The 18,193-nt window shown below is 42.8% G+C and overlaps 1 protein-coding gene across 5 annotated transcripts in view; it reads left to right on the forward strand.

Moving 5' to 3' along the window:
• LOC137623075 (uncharacterized) overlaps positions 1–18,193 on the forward strand; it is a 71,228-nt gene that overhangs the window by 17,266 nt on the left and 35,769 nt on the right. For all 5 annotated transcript variants that reach the window (XM_068353723.1, XM_068353721.1, XM_068353725.1 and 2 more), the window contains exon 3: positions 11,485–12,491. In XM_068353723.1, the coding sequence (XP_068209824.1) occupies positions 11,485–12,491 (1,007 nt within the window). The remainder of the gene's footprint in view (positions 1–11,484; positions 12,492–18,193) is intronic.

The raw sequence follows: 18,193 nt of genomic DNA on the forward strand, positions 1-18,193 counted from the left end.
ATGGTACACAGTACCGGAGTTTACTCTCCTACTTCACCAGGGCTCCCGCTACTGTCGATTAGGATAAATGGATGTTCAGCTGATCGGAAAGAGTCTCATAATGTTCAGAAATGGTGTGATATCAAGAACCAAACCAAACAGGGAAAGTGTCTCAGTAAGCTGTACAGGAACTTACACTTGCTGTTGGTGTTCAGTTTTGTACTGGACTGAGGAGACCCAATGTTGGTCAGAGTAAATGGTTTATCCCTTCTTTGGAACCTGCAATTGCTCTCCTTGCTTTAACGATCTATGGGATATTCCCTCACGTAAGACATTTGGAATATGATCCTCGGGTTCCTCTTGATCAGCTTCCGTGAGATTGGTAACTGCGGTCTCCAAGAGATTGATATCGTAATCTATCACCTCATGACTACTGAGTCACTGGATATGCTTACGCAGTATGGAACAACATCACCAGTCTGTTCTTTCTTGTATATGCCAGTTCCCACACATGATTGGGAACAATAACACTGACCACCTGGGACTGCTGTTACGAGGACTTAGATGTTCTATCGTGTATTTGTGATTTGCAGTAAGGTCCTTCACCTCCCAATGACTGGTATTTATATGAAGTCCCCTGACTACGGCCCAATAACATGATGGCAAAAACTGATCCAGGCCTCTTCCAAGAGGCATTTGATTCAATTTCCAGATTGACTACAGTACTGTACTGTACTTGTGGAAAATTGGGAAAAGACAAGTCTCGCACCCAAGCAGAGGTTGAAGTATCTAGGCATGTTTGCACTGCAGCAACTAGTCTTCCCTTCAGTAGATCACATCAGCAGACTCCAGAGAAGTAGTTCAACCATTCTTGTTCAAGTTTGGCAATTTCTTCTGGGACGTCTTTCCTCAAAGTAAATCGCTTTACAGAGGCGTCTACACCTGCAACTGTGCCAGCAGTGTTTGAGACGTTACTGGTCAGCAGTGGGCAAAATCCTATTCCATCTTGTTCCAGTGAAGCAGGAGGTATAGGAAGATCTTTCCTGGTGGCTGAAAAACAAAAACCTCGCTAGTAGTTCCAATCCACTCCTCGCCACCAGTCTTGGACACATCCAAAGAGGGTAGAGCACACAGGTAAAGGACCAAGTTGCTAGGGGTGTGTGGTCCCCAGAGGTAAAGCTCCTGCTTATTAGCCTGTTGGAAATGTGTGCATCATTCCTACCGCTGTAAGTTTCCGCACAGTTAGACAGGGTACGTAGTAGTGCTGATGAGTATCCTTTAATAGAAGTATGATTTTTGCGAAGCTGGAAATGGCTGTTTAAACTTTTAATGAGGTGGCTATAAAGTAATTGCTGGTGGGTGGATGATAGGGTAGGACTTGCCCACCCAACAGTCAGCACAACCCTCACTTTGATTTAGACCACAGCTCAGTACAGTACAGACCTACTTCTCTCCTGCTTCATAACTGGTAGTTTTGATCTTTAACATTTTCTTTTAGATTGTGTTCTTTTGACCGTGGAGACTCCACTGGTGGACAGGAAGCGCCCTGGATTTTCTCCCCCAATCCAACCCCATGGTCTGTGTTTGAAGTCTTTTTTTTTCAACATCCGTGGAATCACTTGGATGGTTATACCCTTTCTCCATTCAACCCTGGTCCATTGGCTAATCTACCATGTTGGATTATGCCGGGACTCAGGTTAACTTGGGTGGCTCCCAGACAACCTGCCTTATCGAGATCCCTAAGGAACTCCCTTGGCCCGTACTCATCTAGGCAAAGTGAGCCATGCCCTAGACCAGATCACAGAGTTCAACTTCTTCCTGGTTGGAAGAAGCTCCTCTCAGTTGTGGCACTCAAGGCTACTGCTCAGACTTGGGCATGGTCTTTCGACATTAGGGGATAAACCTCTCCTACTCATAGGAGTTGCCTATGCTCAGGAGTTGCTTCTAATTGTCTTGCTGTTCTCAATACCTCATCTAAGCCTTTGAGAAGACCTTAGTCAAGGTTCTGACTCTCAAAACTGTCTTTGCTGCCCTATAATCGGCAAAAAGGTGAGGCAAGTGATATGGTCTCTCCGCCTTAGTCTTCCACTCTATAGGAGCTCCTTAGTCTAGTGCTAGGACATATGACCAAATTCGGACCCTGCTGGGGCACTACCACAGGTTAGAGCCATTCTCCATCCAATCTCTACGTGAAGCATGGAGTGGCACTGAGGAAGAGGCTTTTGTGTCCATGACGGCTCTGCAATGCTATCTGAAGAAGACCCGACACCTCAGACCTGAGTGTCGGCGAATCTTTCTTAGCACTGGCATATCCAAGAAAGGTGTATAGAACATGATCTCTTTCGGATTTCGGGGGTCGATTCGAAATGCATATGCCTCAACTTCTGAGAGAGTCTGGGTACAAGCTAGGACAGAGCAAGCAAAGACAGGGGCTAGACCCCACCCTTGCCTTCAAGAGGAATATGATATTCTTCCAGGTGTTGAAGGTTGGGGTGTTTATGCACCAGACCATCTTCACAGCTGTTATTCTACAGGAATACCCACAAGTCCTTTGACACATTTGCACTTAGTCTTGTGATGGCTGTTCAAGTAGTGGTATAGATAGCCCACATCCCATATGAGATGGTAAGTATCTTGTCTATGGTAGCAGGTGGCCAGGGCCTTAGCTACCCGTTGAGATACTACCGCTAGATATATCGAGTCCTTTGACTGGCCAGGTAATACTACATTGGATTCCACTCTCTGGTTACAGCTTGTTTTTCCTTTCCCTACACATACACCGAATAGTGTGGCCTATTCTTTACACATTCTCCTTTGTCATCATACACCTAACAACACTGAGATTACCAAACAATTCTTCGTTGCTCATGAGGCTAACTACTGCTCACTTATTATTATTATTATTATTATTATTATTATTATTATTATTATTACTTGCTAAGCTATATCCCGAGCTGGAAAAGCAAGATGCTATAATTCCAGGGGCCCCAATATGGAAAATAGCCCAGTGAGGAAAGGAAACAAGGAAAAATAAAATATTTTAAGAACAGTAACAACATTAAGATACATATTTCCTATATAAACTATAAAAACTTTAACAAAACAAGAGGAAGAGAAATGCGATAGAATAGTGTGCCCAAGATTACCCTCAAGAAAGAGAACTAACCCAAGACAGTGGAAGACCATGGTACAGACACTATGGCACTACCCAAGACTAGAGAACAATGGTTGGATTTTGGAGTGGCCTTCTCCTAGAAGAGCTGCTTACCATAGCTAAAAAGTCTCTTCTACCCTTACCAAGAGGAAAGTAGCCACTGAACAATCACAGTGCAGTAGTTAACCCCTTGGGTGAAGAATTGTTTGGTAATCTCAGTATTGTCAGGTGTATGACGACAGAGGAGAATCTGTAATGAATAGGCCAGACTATTCGGTGTATGTATAGGCAAAGGGAAAGTGAACCGTAACCGGAGAGAAGGATCCAATGTAGTACTGTCTGGCCAGTCAAAGGACTCCATAACACTCTAGCGGTAGTATCTCAATGGGTGGCTGATGCCCTGGCCAACCTAGTTCCTTACTAGTTGTTCAGTGGCTATTTTCTTCTTAGTAAGGGTAGAACAGAGACTATAGCTATGGTAAGCCACTCTTCTAGGAGACTGACATTCCAGAATCAAACCATTATTCTCTAGTCTTGGGTAGTGCCATAGGCTCTGTACTATGGTCTTCCACTGTCTTGGGTTAGAGTTCTCTTGTTTGAGGGTGCACTCGGGCACACTATTCTACCGTATTTCTCTTCCTCTTGTTTTTTTCAATATTAATCTTACCCGATGATCATGTAGCTGTCAACTCTGTTGCCCGACAGAAATCTAAGGTCGGGATACGCCAGCGATCGCTATACAGGTGGGGGTGTACTCAACAGCGCCATCTGTGAGCAGGTACTCAAGTACTTCTTGTCAACAAGAACTCAATTTTTCCTCTGTCGTGCCACCGGCAAGACCTACTAATACGCCGTCCCTAACTGGATTTGTTTTCACAACTTTTTGGTGAAGTACACTATTCCAGTTTTGAGCTTTCGCTATGCAGGGGTTTTATCTTCATTTCAAAACTTGAACTCGTTTTGGATAGATTTAATTATGGTGACGAAGAGAGTATGGATTCTCTTTCACTTTTAAATGGCCGACCCTTCCCTTAGACGGAAGTGTTGGTGACGAAGAGAGTATAGACTCTCTTTCACTTTTAATGACCGACCCTTCCCTTAGACGGAAGTGTGTTTAGGTTTTTGGTAATTTTGTTTAACAAGTTATAGATTTATTTTATATCTCTCCGCCATTTATAGGCCTCTTCGATTAACTTTCCATTTATTATAAACTTATAAAAATTAATTTTTATGTTTGTTTATATGCGACCTTTCCTAATAGTAGGCGGTCCTTACTTGGAACCGAAGTTAATTAACATTGAGCCCGTCATATCGTATTTCCTTTTAAGAATTTATGCTATTTTAATTTTTATGTTTTTGAAGGAATTTCTTTGATAGTCTCGTACTGTTTTCAAAGATGAACTAACGTTTAGTTTAGTCTCCGCAGTTGTTGACGTTCAGAACGTTCAACTTGCGCTCTATCGTTACGATAGAGAGAGAGTATTTCACGGTTTCACGTTGCAGTAAGAGTAAACCGATTCTAGCGTTTCGTTCATTCTTTCTTAGCTTAAATGGTTTTAATTCTAATAAAGGAACTTTTTATTTGGGAAATCTTTCAGTTTTTTTCCTTTAACAAATAATATTTTTTAACGATATATTATTGGGCTCATCTCTCGGGTTCTAAGTCAAGAGAGAGAGAGAGAGAGATAGAGACGGAGGGAGAGAGAGGAGAATAAACGTTCCGTTCAAGCGGGAAACGTTGTTCTCGTTTTTTACTCTTCTCCCTAGTCGCTTTAGGGGAAGAAGGTAAAACGTTTCTAGAGTTTTATTCTTGTTCCCAGGCTTTATGCGGTGAGAGATTTTAAACGTAGTTTATTTGATCTAGTGTTTAGTCTCTTTTCCAGCCACTGAATTCTTTATCTTTCATTATGTTTTTCTGTTACATTGTAAACTGTTTTCGCAATTACTACCTTTTAATGAAGGATAGGATTGCGTGTTTCAGGTACAAATCACTTAAAGTTTCGTGTTCAGTGAAATAAGTGCAAACAGAAAATCAAAAGTGATAAAGTGATATGCGCAAAGTGTTACAGTGTTGCGTTCGAGGGTTCGTCTGTTCGTGCCAGTTGTTCTCCTAGTCCGATACCTCTTACAAGCTCCCAAGCCCAGGGGAGAAGTAATGTCGAAGGACTTATGGGTTCCACAGGTCTTGATCGACGAACAGACGTTTCCCTCCGTGGTTTCGGGTGTATCTACACACGTTGCCGACGTGATCACCCCACCCACACAAAGACGAGAGAGCCCATTTATTCCTCGTCTGCGGAAGAGGTTTCTCGCAGAAACCATGGACCAAATCTTGCAGCTTTTAAGTGCAAGTCGGTCCCTTCCGCGCAAGTCGGTCTCTTCCGCGCAAGTCCAACGGCCTAGGTGTAGCCACTGGGTCAGATCGGACTCGCTCTAGTCATCCGACGACTGCACACCTCCCAAGAGAGGCAAGGTGGTATCGCAACAGGCAGTAACTCCGTCTGTTGCCGCACCAGCTGTTTTAGACCCTCAGTCACAACGGACAGTAGCTCCGTTTGTTGCCGTCTTTCATAGACCCTAGTGGTCCATGCTGCAGACTATACAGTCTCAGCTTGCTCGTTCATGCAGGAGTATCGTGCTGGAAGGTTGACAATGCACCTGTTAATCTACAACCTGCCACGGTTGTGCGCTCAGCAGATACTGCGGCTGCCTGCTCCCACACTCCACCTGTGAGAGCTCCACCTCCGATGCGCAGTCGACCCTGCCAGACGCATGTTCATGCTGCACCCTCCATTGACATGCGTGAGCTACCGCATCAGCAGTGGGAAGGTGCTGTAGAGCTGCCGTGTTTTGACACAATGCGGCATGCTCCGCAACCCATGCGGCATGCTCCGCATCCCATACGGCATGCTCCGCAACCACGGCAGTCCCTCCCACGCACCAACACTCTGCTTTTGTTGTTGCCAGCTCCCACACTCCGACTTCGGAGAAGGTTGACGATGCACCCGTGGGCCTACACCTACCACGGTTGTGCGCCCGGCATGGCTTCCTGCTCCCACACTCTTGTTGTGAGAGCTCCTCCACCCATGCACAGTCAACCCTGCCAGATGTATGATGACTCCCACAGACACACGGAGCACTCCGTTGCCATGCGTGAGCTACCTCAAGCTGCCGTGTTTTGACACGGTGTGTCAGCCTCCACAACACACTGTGGTTACCGCCACTCGCCCGCAGCAAACTAGTCAGTCAGGAGTTGAGGCTTCCCCACACAACTTTGGTTGTTGCCAACTCACAGACTGTCAAACAGTTACATGACGTTGCCTTCTGGTCTGCTACTAATACACCAGTGCTGTATGTCCTCACGCTCCTGTTGTGGTTGACAGTTCAGTTTTTGACAGTTCACAGACTGTCAAGCAGTTTCATAACGTTGCCTTCTGGTCTGCTGCTTTTGCACCAGTGAAACCCTCACTGAGATAACCTAGCTTTTCTCGGACATGGTTCCTGTAGATGAGAAAGTGCTGTTCTCCCTCCTTCTGATATTCCCTTGAGGACTCTGTCATTTGGAGAGGAGCCTTAAGCTGCTTAGCCTCCTATGGACTTTATTTAAGCATAACATGCTTCCAGGGAGGGTAAATGGTTCCGCTTCAGTCACTAACCCCGTCTGTTGCCACACCTGCTCCCTTAGACCTTGGGCTTTGTTGCAAGACATGCAGTCCAAGCTTAGTCCTTGATAGAGGATTTTTTACGGAGAAGAACCTTCTTGCCAACGACCTTCCTACCGGTTGGTTGTACGCCCTGTTGACGCTGAGGTATCCTACTCACGTCCGCCAGTTGAGATGGTTCCTCCACCGATGCGACCCAGTGTGGGTTGCCAGTCGCACGTTGACGTTAAGCGACTCTCGGAGGTGGTTGTGGACGTTCAGTGTGTCACTAGGAAGACGTTCAACAACCAGCAGAGGTGACTTGTTGTGACGCAGTGCGGCAACCTCAGCAACCCGATAAGGGGTTGTCTGCACTTCCCAGACAGTCTAGACAGTTTCGGGTTGTCGCTGTACTTCCTCGCATCCCTATGGTCGACAGTTCACAGACTGTGCAGCAGTACCATGATCTTGAGTCCGGCTCCGTCACGCATCCACCAGTGCGACCGGATTCAACGAGTCAGACGTTGCCCACTCCGTTGCCGTTTCCTCATCAGTTTCGGATGAGGAACCCTCTGATGAGGACATGGCTGAACAAGACGATCAACCCCCAGCCCTGCTATCCATCCAGAAGATGCTGAAGAAGGAATACGGCCCTGTCAGGCTGTGGATGAGTCTGGTTAGGACACTGTCATCCGTGGTTCAATTGGTGTCACTTGGAAGACTACACCTCCGTCCTCTTCGGTTTCATCTAGCTCTTCACTGGAAAAGGACAAGACGCTAGAAGCGGTCTCGATCCCGGTTTCCGGAAGATAAGTCTGGTCTAACCTGATGAAGGGACTTTATCATCCTTTTATAGGGTCTTCCCCTGACTGTTCAGACTCCCAACCACGTTCTCTTCTCAGACGCATCGGACGTAGGCTGGGGTGCGACCTTAGGCGGTAGGGAATGCTCGGGATTATGGAACTCGAGTCATAGGACAATGCATTTTCACTGCAAGAAGCTTCTGGCAGTACGTCTGACCTGGAAAAGCTTCAGGTCTCTCCTTCAAGACAAAGTAGTGGAGGTCAACACGGACAACTCCCTGTTTTGATGTTCATCTCCTAACAAGGAGGGACCTACTCTCTGACATGGTGCGAGTTCGCTAGTGACCTCCTCTCCTGTTCAACAGGTCTAGACTTTTCACTAGTTACAAGTTTCTTCCAAGGCAACTTGAATGTCTTAGCAGATTGTCTCAGTAGGAAGGGACAATAATTCCAACATATTGGACCCTCCACAGAGATGTATGCAAGAGACTTTGGGTCACCTGGGGCCAGCCAACCATAGATCTCTTCGCAACCTCGATGTCCAAGAGGCTCTCAATACTTTGCTCACCTATCCCGGACCCAGCAGTGGTTCTTTTAGATGCCTTTCTACTAGATTAGTCTCATCTAAATCTATATGCATTCCCTCCGTTCTAGATTGTCAACAAGGTACTGCAGAAGTTCGCCTCTCACGATGGGACAAAGTTGACACTAGTTGCTTCCCTCTGGGCCGCGAGAGAATAACTTACCGAGGTACTTCGATGGCTAGTAGACGTTCCCAGAACACTTCCCCTAAGGGTGGACCTGCTACGTCTGCCACGCGTAAGAAGGTACTCCAAGGCCTCCACGCTCTTCGTCTCACTGCCTTCAGAGTATCGAAAGACTCTCGAGAACTAAAGGTTTTTCGAAGGAGGCAACCAGAGCGATTGTTAGAGCAAGGAGAACATCCACCCTAAGAGTCTACCAATCGAAGTGGGAAATCTTCCTAAACTGGTGCAAGTCAGTATCCGTATCCTCGACCAGTACCTCTGTAACTCATATAGCTGACTTCCTCTTATATCTGAGGAAAGAGCGATCTCTTTCAGCTCCCACTTTCAAGGGTTACAGAAGCATGTTGGCATCAGTCTTCCGTCACAGAGGCTTAGATCTTTCCAACAATAAAGATCTACAGGACCTCCTTAAGTCTTTTGAAACCACGAAGGAGTGTCGTTTGGTTACACCTGGTTGGAATTTAGACGTGGTTCTAAGATTCCTTATATTGGACAGGTTCGAACCACTTCAATCAGCCTCCCGGAAAGATCTCACCTTTAAGACTCTTTTCCTGATATGCTTAACCACAGCTAAAAGAGTCAGTGAGATTCATGCCTTCAGCAAGAACATCGGATTTTCATCCGAAACGGCTACATGTTCTACATCTTGGTTTTCTAGCCAAACACGAGCTGCCTTCTCGGCCTTGACCAATATCGTTCGTTATTCCAAACTTATCGTATAGTTGGAAATGAACTAGAAAGAGTATTATATCCTGTAAGAGCTCTTAAGTTCTATTTTAAAAACCTTTACGAGGCCCGTCTGAAGCTTTTTGGTGTTCAGTTAAGAATTCATCTTTGCCTATGTCAGAGAATTCTTTATCCTATTATTTTCAGACTGTTAATACGAGAAGCTCATTCCCTTCTGAATGAGGAAGACCAAGCTTGGCTGAAGGTAAGGACACACGAAGTTAGAGCAGTCACAACTTCCGTGACCTTTAAACAAAATAGATCTCTGCAAAATATATTCGACGCGACCTTTTGGAAAAGCTAATCAGTGTTCGCGTCTTTTATCTTAAGAATGTCCAGTCTCTTTACGAGAACTGCTACACTCTGGGACCATTCGTAGCAACGAGTGCAGTAGTGGTGGGGGCTCCACCACTACAATTCCCTAATTCCAGAACCTTTTTAATCTTTCTCTTGAAATATTTCTGGGTTGTCCGGAAGGCTAAGAAGCCTTCCGCATCCTGGTTGATTTGCCGGGTGGTCAAATTCTTTCTTGAGAAGCGCCTAGATTAGAGGTTGTGATGAGGTCCTTTAGTATGGGTTGCAGCCCTTCATACTTCAGCACCTAGGAGTCGCTCAGCATCCTAAGAGGATCGCTAGGCTCAGTAAGGAAGACGTACTTAAAAAGGCAGAGTAATGGTTCAAGTCGACTTCCTTACCAGGTACTTATTTATTTTATGTTTGTTATTTTGAATAACTGCTAAAATAAGATACGGGATACTTAACTTCTAATGTTAACATGTATGCTGGTCTCCACCCACCACCCTGGGTGTGAATCAGCTACATGATCATCGGGTAAGATTAATATTGAAAAATGTTATTTTCCTTAGTAAAATAAATTTTTGAATATACTTACCCGATGATCATGAATTTAAGGACCCTCCCTTCCTCCCCATAGAGAACCAGTGGACCGAGGAGAAAATTGAGTTCTTGTTGACAAGAAGTACTTGAGTACCTGCTCACAGATGGCGCTGTTGAGTACACCCCCACCTGTATAGCGATCGCTGGCGTATCCCGACCTTAGATTTCTGTCGGGCAACAGAGTTGACAGCTACATGATCATCGGGTAAGTATATTCAAAAATTTATTTTACTAAGGAAAATAACATTTTTCAAGTTTTTATAGTTTATATATGAAAGATCTATTTCAATATTGTTACTGTTCTTAAAATATTTTATTTTAATTGTTCATTACTTCTCTTCTTGTTGGAGCCCTTGGGCTTATAGTGTCTTGCTTTTCCAACTGAGGGTGTAGCTTAGCTAATAATGATTATAGTAATAACATATAGATGTAAGTCTAGAATGGAGGCAAAATGACTGGCCCTTTTCCATTCTTTCTGCCCCTATCTTAGGGACGAAGTAGTCGAAGTGTTGCTCGCTGAATCTGACGATGCTTTTAAACTGCATTTCTGAGCTCCATTCTTAGAACTTAGCAAAGTTCCCCTACATCCTCCCTAGACAAAGGGGATGATGGGGGAATATATACCAACCCATTGGGCATCATTTGCTAGGTATATTATTCTTGACGGCAGTTGCCCTCGGGGGGGGGAAAAGAGATCCCTCCTTTGACCACATACCAATCTTCTTGGACAAGCCAGGCCCTATCAGCCTATTAATCTCAATGATAGACAGATAGGAGTTAGGTGAAGTCATCTCCTTCACTTCCTTACAGGACAAGGTAGATTGACACTTACAGGGAAAAAGTAGAACCTACCAGTTCGGCTCTAGGGGCACTTCCTACTTGAAAAATACTGGTTTGTATTTGCGTAGAAGTGAATCATAAATTTTTAAAGTAATTTGTATTTTTCGTAGCTGTACAAACCGGAGTCCTTTAGATTATATTTTCCTCAACCACCCCTTTCAGTCCTGAGCTGAAAGGTCATAAGTGAAGAGACTTTGACTGGTAAGGGGCTGGAGTCCTCGCCCTCACTCCCACTTGTTGCTTAATTGCTCATCAAAACAACTCAACGACCATACAGCTCATGCGGAAAACATACTCCCTACTTAAAGAACTCAGGCTTGTATATCTGGGAAAAATTCAAATTAGTTTTAAAATTTTTGATTTTTAAATTTTCCTAGCTGTACAAACTTAGTCATTTAAGTTAAATTTCCCATTATTCTGTGATGGGTGGCTGGGTGAAGCTACCCCGCCCCACACACAGACACCTGTCGTTAGCCAACTGTGATATTAATGACTCAAGGGCTGTTCCAGTGCCACACAAGACCCATTCTTATTTTAAAGGACTTGGGTTTTTGTTTTTGTTTTTTATTCTGTTGGATGACTGTGAAGGAGCATACTGTATTGCATAATGAATTTTTATATTGTGCTAATTTTTCTTAAAAAATGAACTAAATCAAGTTATGTATTCTGTTTTTCAGTGGACATGCAAGAAGTTAATTCTGGTTTATGCTACAAGTGCTATGGTGCACCAATAAATCAACATTTCCAAGTACTTTTACACAAATTAAGACTAGGTGGGTTAGGGTCTGTGATGATGTACGTTGATGGCAACCCACGCGAATTCAGCAAGGACTGTGGTGAATGTGAAACAGAAAACTTTATTGAAGTTGGTAAAGATGGAGAGTTAAACACAAAAGCAGAAGCTCAGTGCCGGGAATGTGATTCAGTGCCTACCGGAGCGTTAGTAGAACTTTACGTCCGCATGAATCCTCAAGCACATGTGTCACTGGAAGGGGAGAACTTATGTCAAAACATGCAAGACATTCTCCCTAATTTTAATGTAAGCCTTATTGTAAACGAAAAGAAACCAGATGATGAATCTTCTGGCTGTTTGGGTGGCTTAAGTGTTTATTTCCCAGTCTCTGGTGACACTTGTATTGTGAATTCCACTACCTCCACTGGAGAAACCCCCTGTGTGGTCCCAACATGTTCAGATGGAGTTATCTCACCTGGGATGTCAGTCGAAAAAGTTGAGCACAAGTTTCTTCCTTCCAGTACTCCTGAAACTTGTGTGTGGCAGTTAGAAACGGAGCAGAGGAAACACTTGACTTTAAAGTTTTCAGAAAATATTCGACCACATTTAACAGTCTTTGAAGACTCCTTGTTAAATCCTAAGTGGGACATTGAATGGTGTCCATCATTCCCCAATGAATTTATGTTTGAAACTGAGGCTGATAAAATATTCATAGTTTACCATAATCTCCAGAAACTTACCAAAAAAGGAACATTCTCATTATCAAGCCAAACAGATCTTTGCCTCTTGCCTCCGAAGTTGGAAAGTGGGAACGTTGAATTCAAGCATCTCGACTCAGGTACGGTTGCCTATTATTCCTGTGACAAAGGCTACCTTCTCGTCGGTCCCAAGGAACTTCGGTGCAAGACCCGGCCGTGGGATAAGCCTCCAATTTGTCTCCCTGTTGGTGAGGTAAGTATAACGAGGTAACCTGTTTTCAACCTTTTATTTTGCATAAAGATATTTAGATCGAAGGAACCTTATGTACTTGTGTAACCTGTGAACAACAATGACAGTTTTTCATATGAAGGAAATGGCTATATGTAAAGTAGTGTACAGTAGTGATCAAGGAAAATCCTTTTTACTTAGGTTTTTTCCCACAATGGTGTTACCATCATTTTACAACTCATAGTATTTCTACTGCTAATCTTTTCATTTATTTACTTATAGTATTCATAACAACTGAGGCACAAGATGTAATGGTCACTACCCATTCTATTGTACTAATACTTACTGTAATGACATTTTGATTGCCATTTTTATTTACCAGTTATTTCTTGTTGCTTGCTGAGTTGTCAGTTGCTTTATGGAGTGGAGCTTTATGTTTTTGTGTCGAGTAGAGGAGTCGATTCTTGTTTTTGAAACCTCGGGTACCGAGTAAAGCATAAAAGATTTAAGTACATCCTTTGATGACATTTTTTTCAAATACCACGAGTGCTACATATTAGTTTCAAGCTCTGGCTTAAAAGTAAGTTAAATAATTACAAGTAAATAGATATACAGCGCAGTATGCTATTCAAGTGTTAAATTCATAAAAGGTAAGGGCCAATTATAAAAGCATGAAGTTATAGAAGCCACTTTGATATATGGTAGAGTAGTTAGAAGTTTAAAAAAAAACTAGATGATATAGTTATCACTGATGTTAGCCATACCTTGGATATATCCTCGTGTAATATGACAGCGCTTACTAAAAACTGAACTGAAAATTTTTTTATCTTTGACTCACCCTTAGTTATGTCGTAAAACTTTTTTTCCAATTTTTTTTTAGTGGACTCCAAGTTTTGCTTAATAGTAGATTTCATCCTCTGTCAGCTTTTTTATATGAACTCAGCAGCATCTTGCTTTGGGGTTTACCACTTGCCTCGTGCCTGCCGTGGGTTAATACTATAGTCCATTTCTTTTAGCGATGCATATTTGCACCGACTCGCGGCGGTGCCCTTTTAGCTCGGAAAAGTTTCCTGGTCGCTGATTGGTTAGAATTATCTTGTCCAACCAATCAGCGATCCGGAAACTTTTCCGAGCTAAAAGGGCACCGCCGCGAGTCGGTGCAAATATGCATCACTAAAAGAAATGGACCATAGATACATTTCATTGCTAGCATACATTTTTGATAGATTATAAAGCCAGAACCTTTTTTTTTTCACTCCTAGGTAGTTCAGGATACTTGGCTAATGAAAAGCATTTTTGTATTATTTCATAATTGATGCCCTCTTTTGTTTGAAATTTAGCATTTGGGTATGTTCAGCAGTTTTACTACTTAAGACTGAAACATAATAACTTTACTGATTTTTACAGTAGATTGGCATAGAGTGTTAAAATTGCCACTGGAAAAAGGAAATAAAGTATGGAACAATAGTAAATTTATGCTAAAGTATCTTTTGACAGTTATAATTCATATCTTACTGATGAATCTTAAGGGAAGATTTACCCAATAATCCATTTTTTAAGACAATTTTACTTTTGTCGAAATACTTGCATGTGACTTACAATGTATTTCTTACAGTATTACTGTACATGTAAGTAAAAAAGAATTATGTCAAGTTACCCATGTGTAAATAAACGTGGTAATTGAAAATGTCCGTAACACTGTACTTTATACAGTACTCCGGATCTTCTCCTCTGCTTGCCAAATGTCTTGTTGATTGTGATTAGCTATAGTTTTTGTACACTATTTGCATGCAAGATCACTTCTTCTGTGTGATATTAACCTATGGGATTGTAGTGAGCTTTGATTATTTCAAGAGTTTTGACATTATTGTAGACAAAATTTAATTAATTATTCACCTATTTTACCACTTTGGATTCAAACAACCACTTGAGTTTTAGTTCTTATATTTTCATTTATAGGATAACAAAAATTCTTTCATCGGGACATAATACATCCTATAATGAACAGTGAAAATTAAGATTTATTGTGAAATAAATAAGAATGTTGCAATTTTGTTTAACAAGATTTTGATAAAACTGACACTTAAATGTATCCAATAATACTTCTTTTTTCTTCTTTGTTTACATCTTTTCCCACTTCTATGTGGAGTCGATGTTTCTGGTCAGCTTTCTCCATCTACCTCTGTCGCACACCTCCTCACCGGTTAATCCCTTTGATCGAGGGTCATCCTTGATACAGTCCATCCACCTTCACTTTGGTCTCCCTCTCCTTCTCGTTCCCTGTACCTCTATTTCCATCCAATAATAATGTATGTAATATTCACATAGTATCGTATTAAAATATAAAAACGGCGAATAAGTAATATATTTCCACCGTTTTCGTTTATAAGTTTCTGGATACTATCGTCTATGCTTTTCGGATCAGCTGATTAAAGTTTGTTCGTTCATTTTAGATTTTTCTACCTTACGTAAACTACGGGCTCTTGCAGTAAGGCAAATTCCGAAGGATCTCTTTATTTCCTAAAAGAAACGATTCATGGTTAAATTATTCTTTTATCATTCAGTGGTAAATAGTTTTATTTAAAATACTTTTCTCTCATTTTATATATTGTCGGGTTTAATTGTTCAAAGTTTACCAGAGTTTAATCCATGTTGTCGGTGCATGATAATTATAGTTTTTAGGTTTGCGGTACTTGATTATACAGCTTAGGAAATTACTAATTTTTCTTCCAAGACATTAGGTAGTTTTTGTTTAATTTGGTTTATCTTTTCATAAACGAAATACACCATCCTGCACTTGCTGTAAACTCAGGAATTTCAGTCTTGAAGAAGATTGTGTGATAACGAAACACAATTTTTCAATATTAATCTTACCCGATAATCATGTAGCTGTCAACTCTGTTGCCGACAGAAATCTACGGTCGGGATACGCCAGCGATCGCTATACAGGTGGGGGTGAACACACAGCGCCATCTGTGGTCAGGTACTCCAGTACTTCTTGTCAACACCACCTCAATTTTTTCCTCTGTCGTGCCTCCGGCTAGACCTACATGGATACGCTGTTGATTCTGGAGTTTTTGCTCACGATTTGGTGATGTATTTGCTCTAGAGTTTAGCTTTCGCTATTCAGGAAGTTTTATCATTAGCTTAGCTAGCTTTTGGAATTAATTTGATTAATTTTGGTGACGAAGAGAGTATGAACTCTTTCACTTTTAAATGGCCGACCCTTCCCTTAGACGGAAGTGTTGGTGTCTAAGAGAGTATAGACTCTCTTTCTTAATTTTGCTTAACAAAGTTATAGATTTATTTTATATCTCTCCGCCTTTTATAGGCCTCTTCGATTAACTTCCTTTTATTGTAACTTATTAAAATTAATTTTTATATTTGTTTATATTCGACCTTTCCTAATAGTAGGCGGTCTTTTCTTGGTACCGAAGTTAATTAACATTGAGCCCGTCATTTCGTTTTTACCTGTTAACATAGTATGCTATTTTAATGTTTTTGAAAGAATTTCTTTGATAGTCTCGTACTGTTTTCAAAGTTGAACTAACGTTTTGTTTTGTCTCTGCAGTTGTTGACGTTCAGAACGTTCAACTTGCGCTCTATCGTTACGATAGAGAGAGAATTTTCACGGTGTCACGTTGCAGTAAGAGTAAACCGTTTCTAGCGTTTTGTTCATTCTTTCTTAGCTTAATGGTTTTAATCTAATAAAGGGACTTTTTATTTGGGAAATCTTTCAGTTTTTTTCCTTTAACAATAATATGTTTTAACGATATATATGATTGGGCTCTTCTCTCAGGTTCTAAGTCAAGAGAGAGAGAGAGAGATAGAGACGGAGGGAGAGAGAGGAGGATAAACGTTTCGTTCAAGCGAGTAACGTTGTTATCGTTTTTGCTCTTCTCCCTAGTCTCTTAAGGGGAAGAAGGTAAACGTTTCTAGAGTTTTATTCTTGTTCTCAAGCTTTATGCGGTGAGAGATTTTAAACGTAGTTTATTTGATCTAGTGTTTAGTCTCTTTCCAGCCACTGAATTATTTATCTTTCATTATATTTTTCTGTTACATTGTAATTCTGTTTTCGCAATTACTAACTTTTAAGGAAGGATAGAATTGCGTGTTTCAGGTACAAACCACTTAAAGTTTCGAGTTCAGTGAAATAAGTGCAAACAGAAAATCAAAAGTGATAAGTGATAAGCGCAAAGTGTTACAGTGTTGCGTTCGAGGGTTCGTCTGTTCGTGCCAGTTGTTCGCCTAGTCTGGGACCTCTTACAAGCTCCCAAGCCCAGGGGAGAAGTAATGTCGAAGGACTTATGGGTTCAGCAGGCCTTGATCGACGAACAGACGTTTCCCTCCGTGGTTTCGGGTGTATCTACACACGTTGCCGACGTGATCACCCCACCCACACAAAGACGAGAGAGCCCTTTTATTCCTTGTCTGCGGAAGAGGTTTCTCGCAGAAACCATGGACCAAATCTTACAGCTTTTAAGTGCAAGTCGGTCCCTTCCGCGCAAGTCCAACTCCTAGGTGTAGCCATTAGCACTGGGTCAGTTCGGACTTGCTGCAGTACGACAACTGCACACCTCCCAGAGAGAGTGTGGTATCGCAACAGGCAGTAGCTCCGTCTGTTGCCGCACCAGCTGTTTTAGACCCTCAGTCTCAACGGACAGTAGCTCCGTTTGTTGTTGTCTTTCTTAAACTCTAGTGGTCTATGCTGCAGACAATGCAGTCTCAGCTGGCGGTGTTGATGCAGGAGTTTCAGGCAGAGAAGGTTAACACACCTCCTCCTGCGAGCGCTCCTCCACCTCTACGCAGTCCAGCCTGCCAGACGTATGATGTTGAGGTTCCTCAAGCTACCTCCATGCGTGAGCTGCCGCATTGGGAGTTGCCAGATACCAGCTCTGTGCAGCAACCTCCACTTTCCTTGAGGCAGGAGCCTCTTGCCACGCGGCAACCTCCTCAACACTTGAGGCAGGAGCCTTATGCTTTGCAGCAACCTCCTCTACCCTTGAGGTAGGAGCCTCTTGCGTTGCGACTACCTCCTCCATCCTCGAGGCAACAACCTCTTGCGGTGCGACAACCTCCACCATCCTCGAGGCAGCAACCTCAACTCCACCTCTGCGCAGTCCACCCTGCCAGACGTATGATGTTGAGGTTCCTCAACCTACCTCCACGCGTGAGCTGCCGCATTGGGAGTTGCCAGATACCAACGCTATGCAGCAACCTCTTGCGTTGCGGCAACCTCCACCATCCTTGAGGCAGCAACCTCAACTCTTGCGGCAGCCACCTCCACTGAGGGAAGAGCCTCAACTCTTGAGGAACCTCATGCTATGAGACTCTTGAGGCAGGAACCTCACAGGAGCCTCAATGGGCTCTCGTGGCATGGTTGGTTTCGACCTGGCCTTTCATTAGAAGGGGCTAGCGTTCGATCCCAAGTATGAGGTAGAAATTTATTTCTATTTGAACACGATGTTGTGTTGATATTTATCCATATTGACTCATTAGGGGTAATTTGAATGAATTAATGCCAATTGTGTCACGTGGTGGCCCGGGGAAATCTGGTAAAACTCGCTGATAAAGAGACTGATGTCTCACCAGGTAAATCCTCGGACAGCTAGATTAGTGTCAGGTTCAGAATTCCTTTATTTAATCCTCCTCAAACCATGAGGCAGGAGCCTCATGCTATGCGGCAACCGCCTCAACCCATGAGGCAGGAGCATCATACTATGCGG

The sequence above is a fragment of the Palaemon carinicauda genome, chromosome 30 (assembly GCF_036898095.1).
Source record: "Palaemon carinicauda isolate YSFRI2023 chromosome 30, ASM3689809v2, whole genome shotgun sequence".
Lineage (NCBI taxonomy): Eukaryota > Metazoa > Arthropoda > Malacostraca > Decapoda > Palaemonidae > Palaemon > Palaemon carinicauda.